Raw genomic sequence first — 18,012 nt, 5'->3', positions numbered from 1 at the left:
ACAGCTAAATAAGACCTCGCAATCTCGACCGAGCCCAGGCACTGGAACTGTCTGACTCTGAGTTTAAAACCCATTACAAGGGTTGAATAAGGAGCTGTTTGTGACGAGTTAAACACATTGACAAGAAAAACAACAATTAACACATGTGCTGTGTTGTTGCGAAACATCTGCAACAACTATCACGTCGCCTGCCAGTACGACGACTTCCAAGTGCTTCAACAAGTTTAGGACCACACTTAAGCCATTGCAGGATGTTACAGTTTCTTTGAAAAAGTGAGAACCAGCTTTTAGTGAGTGGCAGACCGCAAAGAACTTGCAGAGGTTGTGATCTTTATGAAGTGAAAAATAAAGCAGTAAAACAGTGTTACTTGTTTCATTTGCATGTAGTTTACTATTAAGTTATTGTTATTTATCTTCATGTAAGTAGAATTAAATGGAATAAGTACTTTTAAACCTACATCAGAAATAAGGTTTATTTTTAAGTAGTAAGTAAAACATTTTCTTTATGACTAATTATTTTATGCATAATCTCCAATATAATGAAATGTGCAACAGTAAATAAAAGATTTAGTCTTGTATTATTTAATAATAACAGAAATATATTATAACCAATGTTAAAAAGGTTTATTAAAATCAGAATACTGCTTAAAACCTATCAATCCCCAAGCGGCAGCTGGCTGCCGCATAACAATTGAAAATTTATTGTGTCTGGGGTCTGCGATACCCACGATGGAGGTGCTACAAGCTCTTATGAATAATGTTAATTTCTTTATTAGTGTTTCATCCTGATGTTTTAAATATCAATATTGTAAATATTAACATGTACTATATATTAAAATAAAAATACAACTATTATTTTTATTACAAATTTATTTAATACTTACAAAGTAAAGTTTTTATCAATTATGTACCTACTTATGTAAATTTATCAATATCACTCAATTCCTTCAGTATAGTCTATAACTCTATATAGTCTTTAAAGTTGTTACTTTGCATTTGTTAATAATTAACAATTATAGTAACTCTATTAATAGCTGTATTCTGTTTAGTATTCCTAATAATCAATTACATATTTAATACTAATGTGGGTTTCTGAACCAAAAACAAAATTACATTCAAATTATTAAAGGTTTTTTATTGTATTCTCACTAAAATATGTTTTGTTAACAGTTAATAATTATTATCAGTACATATCAGTTATATAATGTTATAAAATGTCAATTTACAAAATAAAGAAATAAAGTACATACAAAGTGAGTTTTTTATTTAATATAAACCCCAAACTATAGGTAACACTGTATATGACAACTTTTATTATAATTTTAATATGACAAAGTATAATATGTAGTTTCACACAGTCATCTATTTTAACACAAAGTTTTTCATTTTAAAATGATTTTAACAATAATAAATATTTGTTATAACTAATAAGACAAGTCAAATATTGTTGATTCAGCAGCACTCCGTAGTTTGTCATCGGTATGGTACTTTGAATCAGACAGCCCAGCTTCCATGAAATCCATATCTGCAAAATAAAGTTAATTTAATAAAAAATACTTATTTTTTTGTATAGTTTAAAACTTATTTAAAATTTACTGTAAGGAACAACTACTTTCACAGAAATCATCCGATAATATTGTATTGGATGGTTTGGCATTTCAGCCTCACTATATAAACTCACTTATCTAATAAAAATATAGGTAATTATTAAGATTATGTTTTTAATAGGTTAGTTAGAAATTGTAGAACTTACCTACTTAGTACTTACAGAGTATAATAAAATTCTATGTTCACCATCACCAAATACTAGTGCTCTGCGATGAAAGCCAAGACTTCATTGTCGACTTTGTTTATTGGTAAGCCATATCATCATCTTTGATTACCAGCAGCATCAGCAGGCCCCAAAGTACCACCTCTGTTAGCCATAGCTTCATCTTGCTATTGCTTTTAACTTTTAAGGTCAGCCCAGTACTACAAAAATAGAAAAGTGTTATGAAAAGGCAAAAAAGGGAGAAGTAACATCAGGAAAGTACAAATTAAGGATGCTTACCTTTTTCTATTGTTCTCAAGATTTTGTTGATCTAGATTCTAGAGCTTTAGGCTCATGGGCAAGATTATTCTACGGTTTTCAACATTTTCTTTTCAGATTGACCCAAGATCTACTCCTTTGGCTATTTCACAAGGAAATCCAGCTAATACATTGGTGAAATACCAAAGATTTTACATTTTACAGCATTGTACTTGTATAATCTCGCTCACTTGTTATTTTGTTCACGAAACAATCACAACTAAAGCGAACGCAGAGTACTTTTGTATACATTAGAAACGTGAACACTTGTAAACATTGTCGAAGTTTGTTTGATTTGACATTCCAATAATAGTTCCTTTGATTGCTACTAAATTGTTTTTGGCGCTAGTGTACTCGCAAAAGTGCATTGAAACGATAAGCGAGCGATCCGCGAGCGATCGCTTACATGATACCATTTTTTTTTATACCCAGCAATCGATCGCGCGATCATCGCGCGATTTTTGCTGATGGTTTGTTAATCGCTATTTTTACGTGATAGCCCTGCGGGTTCCGTAGAACAAATTTTTTTTATTACCCACTACCAAGCTAACTTATTGTGAGTAGCTTCATTTTCATAAGACGAACAACGATTTTATTTGCGAAAACTTTTGAAAGTGGTAGCTAACAGAGATAGAAAGGATTTATAGTCCGTCAAGAAAGTAAAGAAATTAAGATAACATTTTAAACTTTCGCGTTGCATTATAATTAAACTTTTTTGATCGGGACTTAACGCGACTTATTTAAGTAACTAGCTGTTGCCCGCGACTTCGTCCGCGTGGACTTCAGGTTATAGCGCGCGATGTCAACAAAATTGGTGTCAAAAGCTTTTATAAAAAAACCCTGGTCAAACATTAAATAATTAAATCAATACAGCTGTGCAGTGTGCACACAATAAGTATTTCATTTTTTTTTATATTAAACTTTATATTTTATGCCAAATTTTAAAGCTTATTTAACCCCCCAATTACACAACATTACCCATAAACTATTTATCATTGATAGGTTTAAGGTTACGTCACTGCACAGATAAAGTAGGTACTGAGTTATTTAATACCGTAGAATAGATATAACAATCGAATAAAATCAAAACTTAAATGTAAGATGATACCACCTCTTATAGAAAGACTTTTAAGCAAGCGCGATGTAGAAGACGGTGCCATCTATTATGAATTTTTGGAACTAACTTAATTTGAACAAATTTACGCATTTTCACCCCCTTACAACCCTTTTTTCCAGTAAAAAAGTAGCCTATGTCCTTTCTCAGGCTTTAGAGTTTTGGCGTTTGGCGTGAAAGCGAGACTGACAGACAGACAGAGATACTTTCGCATTTATAATATTAGTATAGACTATGTGCACACTGCACAGCTGTTTTTGGGTATTTTAATTAATTAAGGGCCGCGCTACACCGGAATGGCAGCGGCGAGGCGAGCACTTTCAGCGCTGCCATTCCGGTGTAGCGCGGCCCTAAGAGGGGTACCACTTACCAGGGTTTTAAAAAGTTTTTAAATTTGACACAAATTTTGTTGACACCGCGCGCTATAAACTAAAGTCCACGCGGACGAAGTCGCGGGCAACAGCTAGTTATGAATAAAAACAATATAATATAATAAAGTAGGTATGATTAGTTCTGTTACAATAATGAAGTAAAAATTAAAACGCCATCTGTTTTCATATATTAGAATTAAAATGTTGATTGCATTGATGTTTTCTGGATGGAATAATATATGCCAACACGGTACACTCGAACTCCTTTATTTTAGACCGCCTTCTGTTGTCAACTTGTCAGATATATTAGAAATGCAGTAGGAGTTCTATAAGATAAGATAGCTTGATTATTATTATACCAAGTGATAATATTATTAAACATAATATTCTGACGTATTAAAAACTATAAATAAAAACATAAATAACTAATAAGTATGATTAGTTCTATGTTACAATGAATTAAAAAATAAAACGCCATTTGTTGAATTGTATTAGAACTAAAATGTTCATTGCATCGATATATTTCTGGATTTTTTATAATATTATACATAAAATATATTTAAGATTTTTGAAATATTATTTAATACACATCCAAGACCCAGGAACATTGAAAACTTTTTGTTCCGCCTGCGGGACTAAACCCAGGACCCCCGGGATGAGCGCTGGCCACGCGCAAATTTTCATCGATATTTTCATGGAATTATGATATTTTCCCACATTAAAATGTAGCCTATGTCCTTTCTCAGACTCTAGAATAACTGTGTACAATTGCAATCGGTTCAGTAGTTTTGGCGTGAAAGCGAGACAGACAGACAGACAGACAGAGATACTTTCGCATGTATAATATTAGTATGGATAATGCTACTACGAGTACATACTTTTCTCGACGTTTCGGCCGTGTTGCAACGGCCGTGGTCACGAGGGGACTGCAGGAGCGCGACGTCTTCGTTTGTACCGGGCGGTCGGTTCTACGACTACCCTCGAGTTGTCCAATATTTGTGTTCCAATACACTGAAAGTCAGTAGGTTCAAACCCGGAACAAATAAGTGTAAACCCGGATACAGTTAGTGTTGTGTGTCGCAGTGAACCTACTGACTTTCAGTGTATTGGAACACAAATATTGGACAACTCGAGGGTAGTCGTAGAACCGACCGCCGGTGCAAACGAAGACGTCGCGCTCCTGCAGCGACGCTCTTACGACTACCCTCGAGTTGTCCAATATTTGTGTTCCAATACACTGAAAGTCAGTAGGTATACCATATATATTATTAATAATATGGTTGAGGTTAAGGCACAGTATTATAGTTGGACTAATTGTTAAATGTTAAATGTTATTAATTAATTTATATAATATTATAGGTATATTATAATTTATAAGTTATAACTGATTTGCTATCGATCAAAAGTAGGCAAAAATAACTTTTTGTATGTAACCCCTTTTTAGTGTTGATTTAAATTTTAGTGGCACTGTAGTGTACGGTATTGATAATAATTATTAATTAAAGATAAGCATGGGGTGATATAATTGGGAGCCCGGGCAGAGCGAGCTCTCTAGTCTTTTTAGTGCTTAGTGATACAGTATTCTGTGTTTAATTTACTCGCCCTACAAGAGTGCACAAATTCTACAGGCACCAAAAATAGTAGATGTAAGTACCTAAGTTAAAAATATTTTTATATGTACAAAAAATGGATTTAAAAATGTAACATTATGTTAGTCTCGTTACAGTTCCAGAATGGGTGTAGCGATTTAGCTAATAGTATTGAAAATATATTCGTGAAACTTGGAAGTCCTGGGAAAATTTGTATTAAGAGGAAAATGACACAAAATTCACCGTGTCATATAGTCAAATATATTTTTTGTTTTTATAGATTTGAAGACGGATGTCTTTTTGGAGTGCGGTACAGTGTAGTGTTGGCCGAGCCGTGCCGTGCAGAGCCCGTCGACCAGAGCCGAGCTGAGCCTAGCGGAGCCGAGCCATGCCGAGCCGAGCGATGCCAGGCTTAAAGGCCGGGCTAGCGGAGCCGAGTCGTGCCGCGCCGAGCGAAGCCGTGTGGAGCCGCGTCAGCCTGTGCCGAGCCGAGCCGTGCTGAGCCGTACACAGCTGTACCGTGGGGTGCCATGCTGCTACCACCCAGGTACTAAACACGTTAGCTCTTTACACTTATTTGGAAAGGAAAAGTTAGGCAGGTCTTAGGTGCGAAAAATCACTAATTGGGGTAGGTTTGTAAACCAGCTGTTTTAGCCGTTTTATCACCTGCCTTTTTACTGATTTAAATTATTTGCTTGCAGGACAATATCAACGCCCGTAGCACCGCGAAATCAGCCTGAATAAGGGCTAGCACCTAGCTGTGCGGGTAAGATTCATAATTTATTAACATTACTAATACTTATATTATGTAATTTTGATTTATTTGACTGGCATCTAGTCCCAAGTTGTAACTATATTAACACGCGTTACTGCGTAATTTACAGTTTGATATACTGCATGACTGGTGAGACATTTGCAATACTTACTTAAGGAGTGTATTCGGTACTCGATTCTCATTATAATTATGTAATAAAATTAGGTACTTAATTTTTTACCAAATTTCCCTTTAAATAAATGAATCATGGATCCTGAGTGAATTACGTGGCTAGGCAAGTAGGCATACTATGCGGTCGGCGGCGTGGCGTGCGTCACCAAAGAAACACCGCGCCGCTACCCTTCCCGCGCGCGGTGTCCATGCGTTGGGTAAATAATTATTTAGGTTTAAGCTACATTTACTCAGTAATCAATTTTTTTTTCCTCTAATATAATAGCCAAATGTCATTTCGTCGAGTATTGAAAATGCCTCACCTCATGTTGTATTGTGCTGCTCGTCCCCCGGTCTATTTCATATTTTGATTCTTGAATTTAGTACTGTCTCAACTACTGATCGCTAGATGGCGCTTTTGTGACTCTGCTTTGCTTTCGGATAAGTTTGTTTTTAAATAATAATATCAGAGATTACTATATGATAATACGGAAACCGGGCAATAGCTATCTTTCACTTTTAAATTTTGATGAACAATGTAGTAGTATGATATAATATCACTGCAATGTTTACATGCTATACGCGGCACCAGCACAGACAATGAACAAAAACTTGCGTTCACGTATACGTGGACGTGTGCAATAATAATATGTCGTATTTTCGGTCGGATTATTTCCTGTATGTGCTGTAAGGCCCTCTGTTCCGACCATTGTATAATATTGGTATAAATTCCTATTTAAAATATAGTTAAGCCAAAGTAATAATTTACAATCCTACTTAGGAGATAAATATGAACAACAGAGCGGATTTTTAAACTATATTTTATTATAAAATGACAAAGAATAAATCTAGAGTTTAATAGTGTAGTCACTTAGACGGTAAAATAGTGTATATTTATATATTTCACATAACAGCTTGTAACATAGATAGTTATGACTTATGACCGATCGCGGCCAGCGGCGGTTACACACAAAATAATTCATTAAATAAACATCTTTGAATTACAAATGCTTCTTAAAGCTTTATGGGGTAATATTTGATTTTCTATAAAGAATAGATGGAAATTAAATATTGATATAGATCCCTGTTATTTTGTCCCAATTATTGGTCTTTGGCATATTGTTATCAAAATATTTCAAGGTTTCTCAGAAATCGTAGAAGGAGAAAAACGAGAGGGGTGTGCAGAAAACGAGTAATTTCTATGTTTCACGAGGAAGTTAATAATAATTTATATTTATTACTATTTTAACTTTACACACAACCCTTTATTTTTGCACACCATTTAAATAATTAGAAAGTCCCTAAGATATAACAGATCCGGGTATATATCTACAAGACACTACGAGGAGTTCTCTTATGTAGGCAGGTTAGGTTACTAGAGCGACTACTAAAATCAGAGGATATATATCTATTAAATCTTAAAAGTAATGATTATGATAATCTGTAGTAGAGCCTATTAAATTTATTTTTAAATTATTTATAAAGTGTATAGTATTTACACTCGCGCGGCGAGGATAACTGCCACATCATAGGTGTGTTCGAGTGGGCCTAGTGACTGGCAGTTACACGAGTCTAGGTCAACGTTTCAATAGTGAGTCAGTTCTTTCAACGCAGAAGGAATAAGGGACGACACAGAACCAATTCGCGGATGAGAATCAAATTCATTTATACCCTGTGCGTATTTCGCTAATATCATAAAAACATCGAGTGTGACGCTGCAATATAAGTTGCACAAATGTGCCTCAGGAACTGAAGCTCGATCGACAATCGGCTTAAAGTCTCATATCACAGCTTCACAGTCCCTTACCCCGTACCTTCTTTAACAATTTGGAATTTCGCCTAAAACTTTGCTAATGTAAGTGTGAAGCAGCATAGTTAAGTTGATATTGAAACGTTTTAGGTAGCTATTGGTCTGGGTTGTAGTTATGCTAGAACAAGTAATATACCAATCAACGCTTGATATAATAGCCGTCACATAGCAAGTACTAGAGGCTTAAACAATATTAATTAGTGAAGATTTTATTAAGAATTTAATATTTAAATATTGTGACAGAACCTCACAATTTTTTCAAGTTAAAAGTTGCATATTTTGTTTACAATAAACAATTGACAATTCAAGTTTAAATGCACCTTGCATGTCTTATTCTAGCATAATGTTATGTTCCAGACAAAGTGTAGACTATAGATCTAAAAGTAGGTACGAATATGTCTAGAGTACCGATAGTGTACAGCGTACATTTTTAGTATTTTGATCCCTTTTAAAATTTATAAGTTTTTATTTACAAATAGTTCTAACATTTGGCTAATTGAAAAATGAAGTCTGAAATTAATGAAATGGATGGATATGTAGAAATCTCTGGATATGAGTAGACGCTTGATATTCATTTTATAAATAATATTAAATTATTAATAAAATTAATGTTAATAATAAATTAAAAATAAAATTAAAAGGAGGTAGGAAAAGGAAAAAATAAAGAACAAAAATATTATTAATTATATAATAGTAGTTTAATTATGAAATTAAAAATAAGGATGAAATTAACCACACAAAAGGCTTAATGCTAGAAATGAATGACGACACTTTAAATAACATCGAAAAGTAACGTAGAAAGCTACATAGAAAGTAAAGAAAATATTATAAAAAGTGAAGGAAATAAACCATCATGCGCCATACCGAAATCACCCTACTGATATGTTGACTTTACTGAGAAATACAAGAACACAGTTTACAGATAGATAATATTGAGAAGCGCAATAAGAAGCAGAAAAGCCTGGTGCGTTTTCACGACTGCAAATATCTCAGTTTCTCTCTACACAACCGTCAAAGGCAGATATTTTCTCTCTTTGTATTTATGCGCCTGTGGCGCCTCTAGTGGCGTTTTTTGGACAATTATAGTTTAAAACGTCACGTTTGAATTTGGAATGCAGTCGTAAAACCGGCACTAGACACTGAACATGAGCATTGTACACGAAACACGAAGACATTTACAATAATATTTAGTACCAATCAGTGCGTGCATAATTGACGCGTATCGAACAAGGAAAATTAACTTTTAAATATTTCATTCAACGCATAACTTTAACTAACAAATGGAAACAATTCGCTTACAATGAATAAAATTGCATATATTGCGCTCAATAAAACTCTCAAATATAATTTAACTGTAACATCTCCATTAACTTTTTAATAAACGTTAAGATTAATTCAATTACGTTTTACCTAAAATAATGTGTATTGACTTTAATTTGGCATCTCGTCCTAAACACTGATTATTATTTTTATAATTATAATATTACGATATTACCCTAAATATTTAAAATACTTCTCTAAACACATAAATCCTATAAGTTATCTATATAGTCAATACCAGTAACTGAGAAACTTAGGCCTTAGACGCTACACGGTCGCCTACTTCGAGCCGGGGCGGGCGCCGCCGCGCGCCGGTGTGTAGCGCCGAGTACGATAGATATGTAATCTCTTTCTTGTGATTCTGTTTTACAATATAGCTGCGATACCGATTCCGTCTCGAACGCAATACTCACTCAATCATGCACATTTCTGTACCCTATAGAAAAACATTTCAAAAACGTGCAAAATATCACCACACCCTGGTCGCCTAAAATTACTTTAACCGAACTACTTACACATCTTATTTAGGGGCTCGTCCGATGATCACGCCCACAATGCGCACGCTCATGCATGCGCTGCGCAGGACCGCGTCTTGTGCGCACGCGCATCGAACGGCCTAGACCGATCTCTATCCTTACATTACGACAATCTAATTTTTTTATTTAATTTTCTTACTAAGCTCTATTGTTCTTACAACGGCACGTGATGTATTTATAATTTTATAATAGTGTAAATATGTGATATTTATGTCTTAAAAATAAAAAATACTCTTTGTGACTGGAGTACACCGGTCGGCATACGCTGGCCCGGCCCGGCGGACCTAGGCCTACCACTGAAGTCACAGAAATTCCCAGGGATATTACGGGATATGTTTAGATATGTTTAATTTTACTAAGCTTTTACCAATTATATACCTTAAATCAAATCAGGTATCTGTTTCACGCATGCTTTGCCTAATCACATAGATTGGACGTAACTGAACACTTAAAATGGTCCTAACTGAGAAATCGCGGCCACCGACTATCCGACAATCCTAAGTAGGTCAGAGCTTAAGTATTGCGAAGGAAATTTAGTCACTATTCATTTACTTAATTCACGAATTTAATCTCTCTCGTAATGGACTAGACGCATTTCTAATTTTACGAAGGCAAAGATGTGTGAAAAAGAATCATCGATAGGAAGTGAAGTTCCGAGTAACAGAGTGTCGAGTCACAGCGTATCCAACTAAAATACTGTTATTTTAGTTATGAAAACGTGAATCCGTCCGCAGACTGTTCACAATAATTAAATACTTAGATGTTCATACTTTAAAAGTAAAAGTCCACGTCGAGTGGGAATCCTTGACCGGAGACAATAAATATATTTTTCTATAATTAGTGTACCGTACACACGAGCATTTATGTAGCTACCATTAATATAAATTAACATCGAGATAAATGCATCATGTCACTATTATGTCACTGAACATAATAAACTATAGTGATATAAACACTAGGTCACTAGCGATAATAGTCGTGATTACACTAACTAATCGAGAGACAACTAATAGAACTCGAATCCTAAACGAAACGAACACGGAAGAACGAGGGGAGCCCGGCTGATACCGAAGAGAAGACGAGTTATTTAGGTAAACTAAATCTTGACTAACAACTAATATTGCACACACATACACATTTGATCCATTAGTACACACGTAAATGTGTATGCGCACAAAACTATAATTACCAAAATGCCATAAATTGTGCATATTAAAATAGACAATAAAATATATTATGTATAAAATATAATCTTAGGAGTAATAACTGCAAATTATATGTGACGGAGGATTATTTTAACATGTGCTTCAGTGTTTAATATAATAAAATATTCAATAATAATAATGTGCTATAATAATCATAAACAATCGGAGCAATGTCTCACATTGCGTAATAAAAAATTCGCCAAAAATAAATAATTCTAGCGCAATCTAATTGCAAGCAGTACGAACACCGTGAAGTTAGCTACGCTTTAAAATAGTTGTCATATTTAAAACTGCTGCATCTCTTTCTAACTTCAGTGTTAAAATATTCAGTAGCTGTTTCGTTTAACTGAAATCACTGGAAATAAACTATGTATATAAAAATATATTGAATCAATTAAAAATATGGAATGAAATACCACACAAAATAACCTCTCTAATGAAACAGTGGTAGGTCACCAGCAAACGACGATTATGAATTAAATCTATTGCAAATAAAAGATTTCTTCACTGGAAATTTTGTCCCAACTCATCAAAATAATATTGAATTTTGTTACATGCATTTTGATATGTGCTCGCATTCATAACCGTCACTCGCTTCACAATGTAAAAACAATTAGCTGCCTAGTGAAAGGTCTATGTAACTAAGATAACAGTAAATCGTATTCACTAGAGAAATAGAACAGTACTTAAGATCTAGACTGATCCGAGTAAGCGTAATACAGATATCATAATTCAGTCGAGTGAAGTTCTCGATTTTGAGAGGTACGATTTGGTCGCATCGCTAGATGGCGCTTTCTCGCGGGCGTATCTAGAAGTCCTTAATTAATTTGACATTGCCTAACGAGAGAAGACTCTTGCGCGACACACGGCGAAGATACGTTTAATTGTGTTCATACAAATGTATGACGATTCTTAAGACATGTCGTATCTTTGCCGTGTGCGCTACTTTTGAAGATACGTCCCCGCCACGGATGCGACTTGTGTGATATTCCGGTGAGCTATTTAAATACTCGACTTGGAGAAGGACACTCGTAGGTGGTTGGATTCGGAGAGCTGGTAGTTGTGCATCTTGATGAGCGCCGCCACCGCGTCGTCGATCGACGGAAGCTGCACCAGCGCCATCTTGCGGTCCTTCCTGGAATTGATTTATTTTTTTGTTACAGTTACAGTTTGAAAAAGTTTGCTTTTTTATGACAAAAAAAAAAAGAAATTTTAAAAAAAGAAAAGTACATTGAAATTATTGACTTGTTAGTTCCCTGTATTCTTCCCCTTGTGTCCAACATATCCACACTGTGAATACTGAAGAATACAGACGTCAATAAAAAAATTATGCAAGGTTTAGTCTTTGCCTGATACATTAGATAAGTTAACAGACAATGATAAGATGTAAAACTACATAGTTATAGTTTAAAATATTATTTTTATTTGAGAAGAATATTAGCTATTGAATAACAAAACTACTTACGGGAAGAATTTGAAAGCCTTGATAGTGAATCCTCTCTTGGTGAAGGCCTCTTTGATGTCGTCCTCGGAAACTGTGGCTCTGTAATATGTAGCGGAATATATTAGTTTACTCTCAAACACATCTGTAAATTCTATGAAGAAAAATAAATAATTTAACAAACAAAAAGCAAAGAAACAAGAACCTCTCGAGCATGTTTCGCGGTTTAGTTTACACTTTACTAGTTTAATGTGCTCTGCTATTCGCCGCTAGATGGCGCGTTTGAAAAATCACATTTTATTTTACACTCACAGCTAACTCTTTTTACCCGACTGCCAGGAGGGTTATGTGTTTAGCGCGTATCTTGTATGTTTGCAATATTCTTTATTACCTTGTTCATAGGTCATTTTTGCATTGATTAGGGCCTGAAACTACTGCACAGATTTTGATGAAATTTAGCACTGATACGAAGTAAATTAAATACACAAGTTAACGAGAAATACTGTAGAATTGATAAGTGAATACACCTAAAATAGTATCATAGTGTACGGAAACTCAGTAGCAACAAGAGCAAAATTAGTTTGAGATTGAGCAATAACTTACGGAATGTTGGACAGATGTAAGGTGGCGCTGGGCGGGTAGATGTTCTGGTAGTTTTTGCTGCCCGGTTTCTTGAATCTGTGCAGGGGGCTCTGAGAGTAATCTCTGAAACGTGAAATTGTATAATAAGTAAATTTGTCTTCCGTCCCACTGGGTTATGAGAGTGAAGGAATAGAGAGTGTTCTTGAGTACTGCGCACACACTTGAGCACTATCAAATTACTCCTGCGTACCTGGCCTGGTTTCAATAAAACTGGCCACCGTCACCGAAATCGGTGAAGGGAGTATTATATAATATGACCAAAAAATGCAATTTCAGTAGTAGTCTGATTAATTTCGTTGCGGGACCCAACATAGATTTACCTTGTCCTTTGGGAACCCCTGAGATCATATCAAAGGGTTTTTCGTGGTTGCATGTTGTGTTGCAATTGGGTCAGTTGCCCGTTTAAAAAAATTCAGAAGTATGACGAGACGAAGTCCGTGGACCGTGTCAAGCAGGGGTTCCCAAACTTATTTTGTCTACTGCCCACTTTGAGAACAAATTATGTTTTAGCGCCCCATTGTTTAATTTAAAATGCAGATGAAATCGCCCACTTTGGGAAAGGTTGGTCTAAAGTATCCTACCTACCGGGTCTAAAGTACCCTAAAAAAGTTCTTAAAAATATATTTTTTTAAACTTAGATAGCCGGTGATAAACCTAATACTTTCTTTTTTACTCAAATACGACGAATCCAGAAGTAAGAGTAACCAAATATACATTTATTATATCTACACATACTTTTAACTATAAAATCTTAGCACCTACCTACGTTATTAACACGTCAGAAATTCTTTTAAATAATAAACGATGACAACTTGGCTAAGGCCTACACAAGTACACAAACTGTAAGTACTAAACTAGTATCAGTAACAACAAATGTTTAAATAGAGATCCGCGTTTATGAAAGCTAAGATTTACCTCGTTAAGTGTTGTTTAATTAAGTCTAAGCTTAGCGAAGCATCAGTTAGATACGTTTACTAGAAAGCTACTTGTGTACTTTTCGTTTCACTTGTTTCATATTTCTTGTTCTAAATATAAATTCTATCTAGCATTGATTGGTATGTGTTGTAATTGTGTATTGTGTATCTAGTAAGAATAAACTTTTTATTTATTATTAAGTAATACATATAATATTATAACTGTTTTTCTCAACCATTTTCTAGGTAGGAATAAAAATACTTCTTTTGTCGTTATATTATGTTGTTCATGTAAAAACTAATGTAGATAGATACCTAAAGATCACGAAGAACGTAATTATAGCACGTAAAATAAATATTATCTAATAGGTACAGTATATTTTGTATCAAGTAAATGTTACCCAACTTCGCTTAAGTCCTTTTCCGGGATCCTTATAAAGCGTAAAGAGTTATTAGACTCACACGCTTTCGTATTTATAATATTACTAGATGACGTCCGCAACTCCGTTGCGCCAAAATTCGTTTATTGCGGCGGAACCGTACATTTTTTCGGGATAAAAAGTATCCTATGTCCTTTCCCGTGACTCAAAGTATCTCCATACCAAACTTCAGCAAAATCGGTTCAGCGGTTTAAGCGTGAAGAGGTAACAGACAGACAGACAGACAGACAGACAGACAGACACACTTTCGCATTTATAATATTAGTATGGAAGTCAAACTTACATTAACAATATTTAGCTCTCATATCCAGTAAATTTTTATCACAGTTGCAAGAAATGCTCGTTTAAATTAAGAATAAAAGGAAATGGGAGCGCTGATGATTTTCACTATCCAAAAAATCCGAGCGCAGAAAGCGGCTAAGTGCTGAAGTTGTACAATAAAGCCGATGTTACTTTAAGCAATTTACTAAAAGGCTTCGAGTTTTTGCAGTCGTTTCGACGATGGGTGCAGCGGTGCTAACTAAGATCGATGGTTTAATGTGTGTTTAAAAATGTTGTACAGTTGTTAGTCAGCTGTTCCTCGATTGAGCGATAATGGACCAGATGAGCCGGAGCGGATAATTGATTAAGCGTTATTAATATGCTATTACATGGCTCTTGATTAATTTTAGGGTTATATCCATCTGCGATTGCGTGTTAAACTTGGGTTTATACTAAGCTTTATAAATGTGAGGAATTTTTTACTGTGTTGTTTGCTTTCCTTTACAAAATTATTATTGTAAGTAAGGTAAAAGCACTAATGGCAGACGCTTTAAGGAAACATAGAATATAAATAAATAAAAAAATAAAAAATAGAACATTTGAATGTTGTAAAATATATATTTATGAAAATAAAGGATTGATAACTTCTTCCATGTCTTCAGTAACTCTTACAAAATAAAACTATTATAATTAGTCGCTGACAAATCAATAAAAAATATATTATTGGTCTTTTTGTAAACTTAGTCATAACAACTAATAGATCACAGAAAACGAACCTCACTAATAGTAGACACCAATATGAACTAATAGTTGACATAGAACATTACATTATATTTAACATTTTTCCTATTATTAGGTCTTTATTTGCCGTTTTTCAAAAGATTTCATTTACTTCATCAGAGTAACTACATGCATATAAAATATTATCCACGTTGTCTCCAGATTCTATCCATTCTTCTTCCATGCTAAAACTATCTTTCCCTTTATTTTTATTTTTCATATATTTTTTCCTAGCAAATTTATTTTCAGTCTTTAGTCTCCATGCTTCTCTTGCTTCTTCTTTTTTCTTCTTTCTTTTCTCATCTCTCCTTTTTCTTCTTTTTACTGCTAAAAAACTAAAGCAATCGATTTTTAGATCAGTAAAGGTCTAATATGTCCATTTTTAGGTAGGTACAGTAGTTCTAATTTGTTAGTTTGTTAATAAAATTATATTTTCAGAGAATAGTGACGATATTTGCAGTAGAATAAACTACAAAATAACTTTAGTATGCATTGCAAAATGATGATATGAGTTCCATGTCATCTATTAGGTTTTTTACATTTTCAAGAACTAACAGTAGACACCCTTTAAATTGTTAGGGAAAATGGATAAAAAATCATAAATAAACATTAATTAGTGTAAACAACATGACCATTAATCCAATGAAATCAATAGAAATTACAAAAAATAAAATAAATCTATTCAAAACTTACGTGCAAAATTTCGCCTTAACCTATTTGCTAAGAAATTGCTAAGTGCGTGTTGACGCGGTCACATTATTTACGAAAACTGATCCCATTTTAAAATTTTGTTCCCGAAGGCGTCCCTAATATATTTTTTCACGTCAACAGATAACTTGAGAAGCTTATAAAATTTACAGTGTTGAGAAAAAATTTGAGCAATTCTTATTTTTATGGTATTTTTGTCGTAAGTGTCATCTATTAGTTCCGAGTCTACTATTAGTGCTTTTACCTTACCACAAGAGCGGACAGGATAAAATGAATACAGATATTGTACTGATCAAATATACAAGAAAAACAGTATCACCATTTAAAAAAGGCGCCATTTTGTTAAGCAAAGCTCTTAGATATCAACCAATACTCTACCACTACCTTCTCTACCAACTCTACCCACTCTACTATAAATTACCACAAAATATTCTAAATACACCAATTCAGTGCTAACTTTAGTAGACTTAAACAATTCGTCTCCATTTCTTTCCTGTCGTAATTTGACAGTTTTCTAAGCACGTTGCGTCCGTTCTACACTAACCTTGTAAGGCCAGCGTCCGGCTGGCCCTCCTTAGGTAGTTGCACCGTCTGGTGTTTGCTGAGCATGACCCGCATCGCCTTGCCGAACACGCGCAGCTTGTCCATGTGAGTCATGGCTGAAAAAAAAAACGTGTTCTATGTTTAAAATTTGATTTTTTTATTTACGACCAGTTGTTTTCTAAAAATGAAGAATGTGTTCTCAATTTGAATTTTTATTTTTTATTAACGGCCTGTTGTTTAAAGAGTAAAAGTCGTACAAAATTTTTAATCCTTAACTTTTTCTTCAAGGCTAGGAACTAATTAAAAAAGCTTTCCGGTTTTATAAGTCGTATTTTCAGTTTATCTATTTTAGTATCCACGTTTATGGTGCTAATTATGAGATAATTGTAACCCATAAAACCCATGAAGGCACAAAACCATGAATGAGCGCTTTAATAGTAAAAATAATTAATGCGACCATTAAAACATTAACAAATTACGTTCGAAAACGCTTTGAATACAAAACTTTTACTAGCGCAAAATAAGGTTCATAAGTTGAAAGAAATGAAATATTTATCTTCCTGGCAATAACTATAACTTAGAGCAATATTATTCAGATTTACTACTTCACGCAATATGAAATGTAAGCGGGGAAAAACTACGTGATATCCGCGTTGCCAAACAAAGGGATAAATCCGTCGCCGACGTACTATGGACCCTAAGGTCAAAGCGATAAGATCGAGAATGACTCGTGCTACTCACCCAGGTGAGCCTGATGCGGCTCCGCCATCTGAATTAGGGCTGAATCTTTTTTGTTGTAGAGGATCTTCACTCGCTGCACATCGCCGTACACGCCTACATAATAAAAATGTTTTATAGTACAATATACCTGGAGCTTTGTTCATATAACTTAGTGTTATATCTTTGTTTCCTACGTAATGTATACGTGTGATATACGATGTATAGCGAAACAAAACGGAGCCACTCAAGGTTCTACTCTGTCACTACGGGTCCGCTCCTGACACCTATGAGGTTCGAGAGACAGAAAACGAGAGAAACAAAACAAGGCTCTAAACTGGTCACGTATAAAGCGTTTTATTAATACTTTAGCGCAGGGGTTCCCAAACTGTGCGCCGCGGCACCCTGTAGGCCTACCACGAAATCGTTTTGAGACTCAAACAATCGGACGAGAATGCCGCGTCCTGCTCTAAAAACGTCATTTCACGTTTGTTAGAGAAGGACGCAACGTTCTCGTATGATTGTTTGAGTCTCAAAACCGGCCCTGGTGCGCCGTGGAAAGGCAAGAGGGATACCGTGGCCCGTGATTCGATCCTCCGTCATTATCCGAAACGACACATATTATAAA

At 34.7% G+C, this 18,012-nt stretch overlaps 1 protein-coding gene and 1 long non-coding RNA gene across 12 annotated transcripts in view; both read right to left on the bottom strand.

Annotated features, from left to right (window-relative positions):
• Positions 1 to 1,265: 1,265 nt before the first annotated feature.
• LOC121731321 lies at positions 1,266 to 2,248 on the bottom strand. 2 transcript variants are annotated; one of them, XR_006036211.1, is made up of 3 exons: positions 2,051 to 2,248; positions 1,754 to 1,971; positions 1,266 to 1,525 (listed from the first exon to the last, which is right to left on the bottom strand). It is a non-coding gene; the product is annotated as an uncharacterized LOC121731321 (long non-coding RNA). The 2 variants fall into 2 exon arrangements; XR_006036210.1 differs by having other exon boundaries at positions 1,769 to 1,971.
• A 6,458-nt stretch (positions 2,249 to 8,706) lies between these two features.
• Positions 8,707 to 18,012, bottom strand: part of LOC121731317 (polypyrimidine tract-binding protein 1) — a 468,460-nt gene continuing 459,154 nt past the window's right edge. For all 10 annotated transcript variants that reach the window (XM_042120704.1, XM_042120708.1, XM_042120706.1 and 7 more), the window contains 5 exons: positions 17,409 to 17,501; positions 16,669 to 16,783; positions 12,983 to 13,084; positions 12,404 to 12,481; positions 8,707 to 12,073 (listed from right to left, as the gene is read on the bottom strand). In XM_042120704.1, coding sequence (XP_041976638.1) covers positions 11,941 to 12,073; positions 12,404 to 12,481; positions 12,983 to 13,084; positions 16,669 to 16,783; positions 17,409 to 17,501 — 521 coding nt within the window. In that variant the 3' untranslated portion in view covers positions 8,707 to 11,940. The remainder of the gene's footprint in view (positions 12,074 to 12,403; positions 12,482 to 12,982; positions 13,085 to 16,668; positions 16,784 to 17,408; positions 17,502 to 18,012) is intronic.

Source organism: Aricia agestis, chromosome 10 (assembly GCF_905147365.1).
Source record: "Aricia agestis chromosome 10, ilAriAges1.1, whole genome shotgun sequence".
Lineage (NCBI taxonomy): Eukaryota > Metazoa > Arthropoda > Insecta > Lepidoptera > Lycaenidae > Aricia > Aricia agestis.
This window is presented reverse-complemented; position numbering and strand designations above follow the sequence as displayed.